The 12,350-nt window shown below is 44.7% G+C and overlaps 1 protein-coding gene across 1 annotated transcript in view; it reads left to right on the forward strand.

Moving 5' to 3' along the window:
• LOC134227156 (retinal dehydrogenase 2) overlaps window positions 1-12,350 on the forward strand; it is a 76,526-nt gene extending 64,176 nt beyond the window's left edge. Inside the window, exons 2-4 of the mRNA XM_062708462.1 lie at window positions 10,440-11,220; window positions 11,507-12,014; window positions 12,078-12,350. Coding sequence (XP_062564446.1) covers window positions 10,440-11,220; window positions 11,507-12,014; window positions 12,078-12,222 — 1,434 coding nt within the window. The 3' untranslated portion in view covers window positions 12,223-12,350. The remainder of the gene's footprint in view (window positions 1-10,439; window positions 11,221-11,506; window positions 12,015-12,077) is intronic.

The following is a 12,350-nucleotide window of genomic DNA, read 5'->3' on the forward strand; positions in this document are numbered from 1 at the left end:
GTAATTTCAGTAATTTATTTGTTCTAACATTTCCGTGCAGTTGCTCATGATGATTATTATCTACAAGACTGCAGTCTAGTTTTTGATCTAAATTATCAAATCCATAAATTTCCTCGGGTGATTCATCTCTCGTAGTCTCTGTAGTAAATACTTCTCCCATTTTTCTGTTGAGTTCGGCAAGGTCCTTATTCACAAGAGTATTCTCAAAATATTCCTCTTCTTCTGTGTATATATCATTAAGATCTGGTATCTCTGGTTCTTCTTCGTTGCTGTCAACATGTTTCTGTAAACTGTCTCGGTCATCAATGTCCCTTAGGACGTAGTCTACCATGTTCCATCGTACCCGGTTATTTTTCATATAAGGCTTCTTAGTCTCTGCATTAGTCTTAAAAATGCCAATTTTAAAATTGTCCTCGATGGCATGTACATGCTTTTTCACAAAATTCGCGCCAATTATCGCCGAAACGCTAAGGTTTTTCACTACGTAAAATTTCGTTGGAAAGACTTTGTCTTCAATCTTCAAGTGCAGCCAAATGGATCCTATAGATTCAATTGTATTGCTAGTCACACCGCAGACCGTCATTTGATCTTTCGTGTTAATTGTTTTTGCGCCAGCTTGGATTGCCCTTTTGACACTAATTATATTCATTTGTGCCCCGGTGTCTAGGAGAAATTTTGTGGTTTCATGTGGGTTTTCAAGAGTACTGAGTTTTAGACAGAATCGATGATCCCATGTAAATTCTATTGGGTGCTTAATGCCCTTGTTTTCATTATATTTTTTTTCTATATTCTTATCCTTCCGGGCCGCTAACGAACTATTTCCCTGTTTAAAATTTTCCCTATTTTGCTCCGGGAATTTATCCGGAGAGTAGCAATCGGTACCAGCTCTCTGTTCTTCTACGTAGGTTGTAGGTGGTATACTTCTACACCAACTATATGTAGAATTATATTTTGATTTCCGGACATTAGGGGCGTATCTGGCAATATGTGCTACGAAGCGCCTATTTTGTATATTTTCATTACGTCGGGGATTTCGGACGAAATTTTCGAAACCCCCGTTAATTAGTTTTTCTTGGATACTGATTACTCGCGCGATGTTCTGATTGACTGGGTTTGTTTATATTCCATTGCAATCTATTATCATAGTTCCTGTCATATTCTCGTTGGTTATTTGGTCGATTCGAAACATCATTGTATTCATCAGAGTAATTCCGGCTATACCCAGGTTGTCCGAAATTCCTCTGATTATATTGATGATATCTCGGTGTTGAGATGGGGATGTTATTTCCAGTTTGCGCGTCATTTTTTTTAAAAGAATTATTCGAATAATTCGGTTGGTTCCCTCGATATTGGTTCCTGTTATCGTTATTATAATTTCTAGGATGATGATTCTGGCTAAAATTATTTCTTGAATTCTGACCGTTATCTCTTCGTTCAAAATTGAAATGCCAACTCGAATTATTAAATTTTTTCAAGTTGGTATTTTTAAGTGATTGCTTGCTTTGCGTGTTGAAGGATCTGTTTGATTCTGATATATTCAGCCTCTCTGCCCGTGCATTTATTTCTTTGATTTCGTCTCCTTCTTCGCACTCCTCTTTGAGCCAGTTAAGCAACTCGGGAAAAGTTTTATCTCTTTGCGATTTGCCCGCCTGTGCTATGCCTTTGTTCCGTAATCCCCCTAAGAAATGTTTCCTTAAGGATGATAACGCAAATGGACCTTCACCCTCAATCCATTTGTATAATTCCTCTCCTCTCGACTTGTATTCGTTAAAGGATTCATTGGGTCTCTGCAGGAGCGTTTCCATTTCCCGCATCAGCGCCCCACTGTTTTTCTGGGGTTGAAACTCTCTGATCAAATTCGCCTTAACTTCCGGCCATGTTTCGGCTTTTAGATTCGGAAGGCTTTGTAAAGCCTTTCCCTTCAATTTCATCCAAATAACGTTTAAAAGCGGCGTATGATCTAATCCCTCTACCTGAGTTGCAAAGAGATCTAGTTGAGCTATGAACGGCTCTAGATCTTCGTGTTGTCCATCAAATATCGGTATACACTGTAATGCCGTTATTTGCGAAAAAGCCATTTTGGGTATTGAACTATTCAACACTTTTCCAAGAGTTTGGCTGGTTTCTAAAAAGCCTTTCTTAATGTTATTAAGTTGTTGCTTAAAACCTGCGTTAGAGGATTCTGCTACTTGGTCTGTAGTATCTTCTAACCTCTCGTTTACTCGTGTAGAGGAAAGTGGCTGATTATCTAAATCGCCCGATTGATCCTCTATCGGTTCAAAAAATCTTGATGGTAAAATTACTTCTGTGTAGATACCAGTATCCGAATGTCTTCGTTTTGAGCTCTGTATGACTTCAGTTTGCTCTAATATTTTAAATGACTGATGTACTTTTGTCTTAATTGCATCTAGTACATCGGTCAGTTTATTCCAGTCCCTATCAGAAACACAAGATTCGTATCGTGTAATTAAGGTTTCGAATCTTTTTAATGACTCCTGTAACAAGGATTTTTTTGTATTTATTCCCTCCTGGGTTCTGGGTCGGTTCTTGCTTTTATGGAGATTTACAAACTCCCTCTCGATATATTCCTGGATACTGGTCAGCTCGGACCATGTGTGTTTCAGACTATTGTTGTCTGGGATCGACATCTGAATTTAGTTACACAGGGATGGTAAAAATCATTTTTTGGTTGGTAAAAAAAAAGAGGTTGATCAGCACCCACACGCGATCTTAGTTTAAAATTATCAGTTGATACAAACTCGCCACCGAGTACGGATCGTTTCAAAATCTACGAATCGATTTAAATACAATATTTGGGATTAATAAAATAAATGATAACGAATGATAACAAACTGTACGTCGAGATGTCTATCTATCAGGCGTTCGTCGGATTGAATAGTTATTTTAAAATGGTTAGTAACCCTTGTAACCCTTGTAGTATATTCGTATTTTCAGAGACCTCGATATTAAATAATCCAGAACTAATTGAATCGGTCCTCGATTTGAATGAAACTCAATAGCGTACAATAATAACATGTATTTCACCTTGTGAAGGTCTAATTTTTTAAAATTAATCTCATTTAGCACTTTAAAAATGAGTGAGATTTATATGGTAGTAAATTTGAGAAAATGCACACATACGGACACATACATATGAATAAGTGATCCATTAATGTCTCAATACATGCTCATATTTGGTATCTAACTTCCACTGAATAAATTTTAGGAATCCCTTTTAATAATTTTTTTTGTTTTCTTTCATGCTTCTGTACGTTTGTCAATCAATATCAGTTGTATTTATGAAACAAAACAGTAAAATAAGTATATTTGCATATAGTATCATCATTATATTTTCAATATTCAAGTGAATTTGTTTCATGTACCATACATTTTATGTCTTGGTTTATAAAATTCATTAATACATTAAAACGTAACACGCCTGCGTAACGCATTAAAAGTGAAATTAAGAACTATGATAAGGAATCAAAAAATTTTGAAACTTACCCACTTATGATGTTGTTTACCATCATTTTCGCCTGGCTGTCTTTTTGTTACTGCTGTCGTTGTCCCGGTGAGCTCGAATCCGTAACTCGACCAGAAAATTAAATCACAATTCACTGATGAAAACTGATATTCTTTTATAAAAACCGATGACCGTGATCGTTTCGTAAGAGCCACTTTTCAGTTGTGGTTAGTTGGGATCAATCTTTCCCATCATTTTAAAACAATTACACTCAGCGTTTTCGTCGCAATTGATTAATGATCCAATATTACACTCATGCTTTGCACAGCATAAGATCTTTTCGCGCTTTGTTGCTTCTTGTTTGCTCACTTAAACCTTTCGCGCACAAATTATTGATCTTCGGCGTACCGGCGCTTCGCTCGAAACGCTTTCCGCTGTCACCAGTTTGTACACTTTGTACGTTAGGGATTTTTCTTTAAATCACTTAACTCGCAGCTTTGCTACATTTCAACTCAGTTCTTTATTGCATCTTTCCCTTATTTATAACTTACATGCTAGCCCTACCTACCGTTATACTATACACACAACATGCGCGTTGTTGTACTAACTAAGCCAATGTCACGCGACAAAGAAAAACAAAAGCTTCTCCTATAATAAAGCTCGACAAAGCTCAACGCTTTGTCACGTTTTATTATATGTCTATGTTTTATTATGTCTGTGTCGCGCTTCTTATGTGTTTATGACCAGAGCGGATGGCCCTGGTCGTGAAAATGTGACAAATAACTGGGGTTTTGGTGAATTTTACAAATAACTTTGGGTCTTTGGGTCTTATAAATAAATTAGGGTCTCTGCACTCCCAATCCTGACTGACGATCTTTTTGATCCAGGCTTTAAGGTCTGCATGGGGAACCGACGTCGTGAAACGCTGGCCTTGGTGCCCGACTCCAACAGGAGTGCCCGCAGTGGCCCGGCATCCAGGCGAAGGTTGTTGACTGTGGATAGCAAGTAGGAATGGTCTGGATCCAGTCAGGAATAAACAGAGCTGCGGACTCCACTGAGAAGATGCTGCATTATTCAGGAAGGCTATCCGACACCGTTAGGTTGTTCCCACGCCTAAGCCGACTCCTTGTCTCGAAAGGGAATTAGTGTAGCGATGCTCGTGGTTCCTAAACTCGGTGTTCAGCAGCTCTGTGACTGATCCACGTAGAGCTTCCGTGTTATCCTCTCTTTTGTAGCGTCTTGCAATGGAGTGATTTATGTGGCTCGCCCTGTGCCAGTGCGGAAGCGTATGCTGCGGCTTTTTGGCAAATAGCCACCTGCACACGGTGGTGAACTGGGGGGACACTCGATAGGCTGCTTCAGCAGGTTCAAAGGGAAGAAGTCCGGGGGCTATGCGGAGGTACTCGTTGAAAACTGGGGAGAGTATGCTGACAAGCGTGACGTGCTACATAAGTCAGCTCCAGCCGGTAAAGCAGTCTGCTGTCAATCATGTTGTTTGTTTGATTTATCAGGTCTAGGAATACAATTGTTGCTTTAAGGGGGAGGTTTTTCAGCATCGGATACCCTATTCCATCCGGACCAGAAGACTTCCCGTTGCTTCTGGCAAGAGAGGAGGAAAGCTCGGCGACTGAAAACGGCTGATTTATTGGGGAAACTAGTAGGCTCGGCGGTACTTGGAAGCTCTGGAGCGTCAGAGCCCTGGTGGCTATGAGCCTTTAAGAAGCCATTTACTGAGTCGCATGTAAAATGTAAAATATATGTAAAAATGTAAAATATTTCTCGAGTGCCACCGACGACAGGTCAGAGATAGTACGGTCTTGTGAATCAATGTGGATGGGGCGAGAATTACGCTTGCCACTTTCCCCCATAGCTCGGCGGTGGATTGGGCTGGATTTATGGAGTCAAGCATTACCTCCCACTGCATCCTTTTGGACCGGGAGATGGAAGAACCAGCGGCGTCAAGGATGACCTTAGAAACGTCGGGGAGCGTTAGCGGGGTGCCTCTTTCTAACGCTCGTCAAATGTTGCCATCGAATGATTCCCAGTCAGTGGCATCATAACGCCATCGAGGCCTCAAGGAGAGGCGTTCGTATTGACCTGGATTGGGTAGTGGTTGCTTCCGTAGAGGACAGGGGTAGCCTCCCATTTTAACACGGGTAGAAAGAACCGGCTAGCAATAGTCACATCAATGACAGTGGACGAGTGGCCCTTGAAAACGGTAGGGGTACCATTGAGGGGAACGAGATCGGCCTCCTCGAAAGTCTTGAGTAAGGCGACGCCACGGGGATCAGCTTCACTGAAGGTTCTAGTGTCGAAGTGGGCGATCTTCCACGCTCTGGTTGTAGGAGGAGTGGCTCCCCGACTTTCTCTCTTTGACTCGCTGCTTATCTTGTACCGGTTAGCCAGATGGTCACTGTAGGTATAGCCGTCGTCGACCCTCCACTCCACTGCAGGACACCGGCCAAACTTGGACTGCAGAATGTTACACCTATTATGGATTCCACTCCGTTTTGCTGAGAGGTACTGCGGGAGCCGTCGTTTCCTAGTACCACGTCCAGGTTAGCTAAGACCTCTAGTAGCGTTTGCCCTTTCCGGTTAGTAAGGCGGCTTCCCCACTCCGTCACCCACGCATTGAAGTCACCTGCAATGACTACTGGCTTGCGACCTGCCAGGTCTGATGTCAGCCGTTCTACCATTTGGGTACCTGGTATTTGGGTACCGCCACCTTTGGCGGCGCATAGCATCTGCAGTAGTACACTCCATTTCTCTTAGCTATAACTGCACCCTTCGCTCTTGTGTTTACCACTTCCTGGATCGGAAATCTTCCCGTCGTACAAATCGCCGCTGATCTGGATCCGTCTGCTACCCAGTTCCCGTTATACGAGGGGAGGCAGTACGGGTCCGACAGGATAGCTACGTCTGTTCTCGCTTCTGCTACCGACTGCCACAGCAACTGCTGGGCGGCCGCACAATGGTTGAGGTTGAGCTGCGTTACTTGCACGGCTTCCTCGTACTAACACTCAACGGGCAAGCAGGCCCAGCCATGACGTGGTTGTGTATCTGGTTCCTGCTCGCACATAGCGTGCACGATGGCGCTTTCTCGCACGTGTGCGCCTTATGACCCTCTTCGCCGCATCGCCTACATAGGTTACTCCTATCCGGCCCTTTGCACGCCCACGATTTGTGTCCCGCTTCGAGAGAGTGGTACACGGTAGTTGGTAGAGGCTGACTGAACATACTGACCAGCCAACTTTCAGCTTACCAACTTTGATTACCTTGTTAGCGTCGGTGGCCGGTAACTTCACTGTGGCAATCTGCGTCCCGTTGAAGACCATAATTTACTCCACAAGAGTGTGATGAAACCAGTACAAATCCAAAATGTTACTAGGGCTGCGGTTCTATTGGCAGGCGGATGGACGCTTTTGCTACCCCAACTCCACCTTGGTCCTTGATGGCCGAGGCGATCTCTTCCGATGCCGTGATCTCCTCCAGCTGCTTACATTGGAGAATCACTTCTTCGTGTAGAGCCCTCACTTCTACACTTTCGCCTAGGACTTCCTGGGCTAGCGCTCCATATGAGGTACCGTTCGCCTGTGAGCCCTTTCGTAAGACAAGGATTATCTCGCCCGCTCTCGTCCGCCTCATGATGCGAACCTCATTACCCAGGTCCGCCAGTTTCTCGCGCTGTGCATCGCGCATCGCGTTGTGCATCGCCTTCAGCACGTCGGCGTAACACTCTTGCTCTGTTTCAATGAGCAGAACTTCACCCTTCTCCCTGGCTCTCGCCGGGCGTGTGTTTGCCGCTTTCACCTTTAATTTCCTCACTACCGTTTGCCAGGGACCGTCCGATCACTGGTTGCTTTGGTCGGGTTCGCTTCATTCCTCCGGTGGCCGACTGGCTCGTTTCGTCCTTGCTTTCTTCTTACGCAGTACGCCCATGTTTGCAGCTTCCATGCGCCCGCTCTCCAGGCGAGTCCCTGGCTCGCTTATCTGTCCTCCTTTCTGCCGCTCTGTCGCTGAGTGAAAAGTCTAACGCCTCCTGTGCCATTGTTGGGGTACTATGGAATGAGAAGGCAGCAGTCTGTGTGCTCTTTTCAGCTTTATCACAGCCTTCCAGTCTAGCCGTAAGCACCTCCTGTTCCTGTTTTGCAGCAAGAACCAAATTGCGAAGCTTGAGCAATTCAGCTTCAGATCCCTCGACATATTGCCCCGTTCATTGGTGAAGTCGATAATCTCATCGAGTTGCACCATGATTACGGCCAAGCTGGGCAGGACGCCACTCGACCCTATCTCCACTGGATTGTGCTGCTGCTTGTCAACTATTGACATATCGTTATCGCTCTCCACGACAACTACTTCGCTTATCGTGTCCTTCTGCTCCATCTCTCTCGCACCCGATACGTTGGGTGGAGATCTATCCAAACCTTTCCTTGCGAAGGGGTTCACATCCGTTGATTTGTTGGTTAGTTTAGCTTTATTCATGTTTGATGGGGCTGCCCTCGAACCCAACTGGAATAGTCGCCTTCTTGGCCCCATGGTTATCTTTGCTGATGCAGTGAGGCCATGCGGGGGTTAACAACTCGGTGTTCAGAGCCGGATCGGCGTAAGCCAGGAATGAATCAACTGGTCTTATTTCCATCTAGTTGGTTAAGCCAGACAGCTGGATTGGGATGGCGTGCCTCAAGGTCTGCCACGGTTTTACGGGACGGAAGGCAGCGGTGACATTAGCCCACCCGTCGTTGGTTGGCGAGATCCGAGAAATCTGGACAGGCTATTCTTGCATGGCATTTCTTCGTTAACTGGATGCCGAGGTCGACCCGGTTGTTCCGGCGTGGTCAACACGTCAGGTCTACCGGGGCCGCGACTATCCAGGGGGTATAGCTTCCGGTTCTAAGGCACGGCTGCCCGAATTGGACGACGGCGCATGGGTTGCAATAATGAGGTTAATAGTTTTGGCCTTTTTTAAGAAACCCTGTTATTAATGATAGTCCCGATGACCAATCAGGATAATTGGGTCCTAATATGAAGAATCGATATTCGATTTTCTTTCAGGGAACGATGAAGGTAATCATACTAAACGTGTCAGTTTTTCTTTGGACTTAAAAATCGAAAAGAACATTGTTTAATTTGAAATTGAAAAATAGATGAAAAATGCTTCCTCGACATTTTCGGTTTTGTTTGACGTACGGATGCAAACGCAAAGCTTGAAAATAAACAGACTTATTAAAAGAAATTTTTTAAAAGGTTTGAAAAAAGGCTTGAAGCCAAATGCTGTATTTCAACAAGATGGAACGCCTTGAAATGCACTCTGAAGGGGTTGTCTAAAGATTTTCCGTTCTGGGCGAAGGATATGTGGCCTGGATTAATTAGCATCGTGCGGCATTAAAGTCAAGGCCCGTTCTAAATGAGAAAAAAAGGTACATACAGGCTTAATTATTACGCGGTGATCAAAACGACCCTAATTCTGTGGGGTTTGAGTAAGTTACAATCAGCGTGTGATTATACATTAACACCTAAGCGTGTCGATCAGTGCGCAGCAAGCCATGACTCGGCCTCTTCTGGTCAGACCTCCGTGGCGTGCACACACACACACCCACGGAGAGCTGCTGTCATAACATTTCGCTCCGGCCTTTTGGGGCCACACAAATTCTATTTTTAGAACCGTGTGTTCCCAAGCGTATGGAGGCCGTATTTGTAGCAAGTAGCGATAGATGATTAGCATAGTTTACTCTACTTTATCAAGCCACGAATTTATAGATGATCGAAACAGAACTGCTCTAGTTCTATGAAGGAAATGTGGTTTCCGTCTTTGAAGCAACCTTTAAAATGAAACTTTGACCGTTTCTCGGTCACTATAGGTGGTCCTCGCCTCCAATGTCCTTTACAAAGTAACTATCGTTGACCACGCGGACTGAAAGAAAAGCAATGCCCTTGCCCCGATTCAAGCTCCGATGCGTGTGGACTGGGTCTTGGAGTTTTCGGCACGTATTTTTACGGCTATTTCAAAAACTCGGTTTTTGTGGTTTTCTCCACGGTTGGAACAATGCTGTGCGCCTCAACTTTGCCCGGCAATGGTAATTATTATCTTTTTTTCCAGTGTGCCTGAATGAGGACATGGTAGTCTTATATTACTGCTTCCACCCAAATCGAGTTTTTTTTCCTTCTCTCACGTTTGCACCCGGTGTGGTGTCCCCCCCAAGCTTACCAGATGAATAATTGATTAAAGCCCATTACCACATGGGCCTGGAAACGACCACCGTAGTGAATAATGGCACGTTTTGGCATGGCCTAATTGTAGGATTGTAAAACAGGGATAACGTTACACAATAAAGTTCATAACAGTGATGATTCGTTTTTTTTTTGCTCATACCAGTTATAGTTTTAGTTCATTGCTGAAGTCGCGACACTACTAGGAGGGTTAGTTTATCAGTATGAGGAGACATTGAATTACTTTTGGTAACATACTAACCCTTTATTATGGGTAAAAAATCTCGTTCCTGATAAATCAAGCTCTATCTGGAATAAGGGCGAATGTCGCAAGAGAGGATTCTCTTCGCCGACTTCCCCTCTTTTTAATAAAAGTGACAAGCAGTGGATTTCTTTGTGGTTTATCACCTCAGCACGATAGAAAACGATGCGAACTTGCATTCTGATGTGATAAACTGCAAAGAAATCCTCTGCTTGTCACTTTTATTTAAAAGAGGGGAAGTCGACGAAGAGAATTCTCTCTTGCGACATTCGCCCTTTTACCAGATAGAGCTTGAAATATGTATTTATCAAGCAGCACCACCTAGTTACTTATATGATATGAAGCAGAGTCTTCGATCCGTTAGATGTAGGAAAGGAGACGAGTATTCACCTTCATCAGATTGAAAACTAGTTCATGCTTTTATTGTTCTGTTATTTCCATCCAGAGTCTTTGGCTGATTGAAGCAGAATTATTAACCTGAGACTGTTGCATTTTCCTATTTTACAGTTGTTCATCAACAACCAATTTGTGGACTCCAAGAGCGGCAAAACATTTCCAACGTTGAATCCTGCTACTGGCCAGAAGATCATTGACCTTTCAGAAGGAGACAAGGCCGATGTTGATGCCGCTGTCCAAGCCGCCAAAACCGCATTTTCCCGCAGCTCTCCATGGCGCCAGATGGATGCCTCGGCCCGCGGAAAGCTGCTGCACAAACTGGCCGATCTGATGGAACGGGACATCAATGTGCTGGCCAATCTGGAATCCCTGGACAATGGCAAAGCTTTCGGTGATTCGGTGTTCGACATGAACTGCGCCATCGATACGTTCCGCTACTATGCCGGCTGGGCGGATAAGATTCACGGCAGCACGGTGCCCTCGGATGGGGCAGTGATGACCTACATTCGCAAGGAACCCGTCGGAGTGGTTGGACAAATCATCCCCTGGAACTATCCGGTGCTGATGTTGACCTGGAAGTGGGCACCAGCGTTGGCCACCGGATGCACCCTGGTGCTGAAACCCGCCGAGCAGACCCCACTGAGTGCGCTTTACATGGCCGCGCTCTCCAAGGAAGCCGGCTTCCCGGATGGAGTGATCAACGTGGTCAACGGGTACGGGCCAACGGTGGGAGCTGCCATCGTGAACCACGCGGAAATTCGTAAAGTTGCATTTACCGGTTCGGTCGAAACGGGACGTTTGATTACCGAGGGATCGTCCAAATCGAATCTGAAGCGAGTTTCGTTGGAACTGGGTGGCAAGAGCCCGTTGGTGGTGTTCGATGATTTCGATGGTGAGTTTAGGATGTGTTATGTAATCCGTTTATAAATTACGTTACGTAAAGAAGTAAAACATTGGTCGCATTACTTGACGATCCATTAAAACATTTCACTTGCTTTATAGAATATGTGTGACAGACAAAATTATTCTCTTTTGAAGTATCTCAACATTTATCTTATTTCAAATCGAATCAAGTCTAATAAAATCAGTTTAACTACTGTTAGTTAAAAATGTTTGAGAGAAGTCCATCATTGCTAAATGAAATTAAACTAAAGTTCTCTTCACTTCTCAACTTACAGTGGATGAAGCAGTTGAAATCGCTCACAATGCGATCTTCGCCAATCACGGTCAAAACTGCTGCGCCGGAAGTCGCACATTCGTCCAGGAAGGCATCTACGAAAAGTTTGTGGCGAAGGCCACCGAGTTGGCAAAAGCCCGCAAGGTTGGAGATGCATTTGCCGACGGCACACAGCAAGGTCCCCAAGTTGACGAGGAGCAGCTGAGCAAGATTCTGGGCTTCTTCGAGTCGGCCGGCAAGGAGGGTGCCAAACTGCAAACCGGCGGAAAGCGTCACGGAAACGTTGGATTCTTCGTGGAACCGACGGTCTATTCGGATGTTACAGATAATATGCGTATCGCCCGCGAAGAAATTTTCGGTCCGGTTCAGAGTATTTTGAAGTTCAAGACACTGGATGAGGTTATTGAGCGGGCCAATAACACGGAGTACGGCTTGGCTGCGGGAGTTCTGACCAACAACCTGAATAATGCGTTGCTGTTCTCGAACGCTGTTGAAGCTGGTTCTGTCTGGTGAGTGACTGAGAGCTCAATCGTGGGTAAATTTAATCAAATATGTTTCGTCTTATTCAACAGGGTCAACTGCTACGATTACGTCATGCCGATGACTCCCTTCGGTGGATTCAAGCAATCCGGACACGGACGTGAGCTGGGCTACGAAGGTATCGAATTGTACACGGAAACCAAAACCGTGACTATCAAACTGCCATCGAAAGTCTGATAAAAAGGTCACCATCGTTCGCCCGGTTCGTCGCACAGCAGAGCAGCTGAACGAAAGTGGTAATAACTCTGGTTTCCGAAAGATGAAGACGATGATCGTTTAAATAAAAACAATCCGCTCGAAATCAA

The sequence above is a fragment of the Armigeres subalbatus genome, chromosome 1 (genome assembly GCF_024139115.2).
Source record: "Armigeres subalbatus isolate Guangzhou_Male chromosome 1, GZ_Asu_2, whole genome shotgun sequence".
Classification (NCBI taxonomy): domain Eukaryota; kingdom Metazoa; phylum Arthropoda; class Insecta; order Diptera; family Culicidae; genus Armigeres; species Armigeres subalbatus.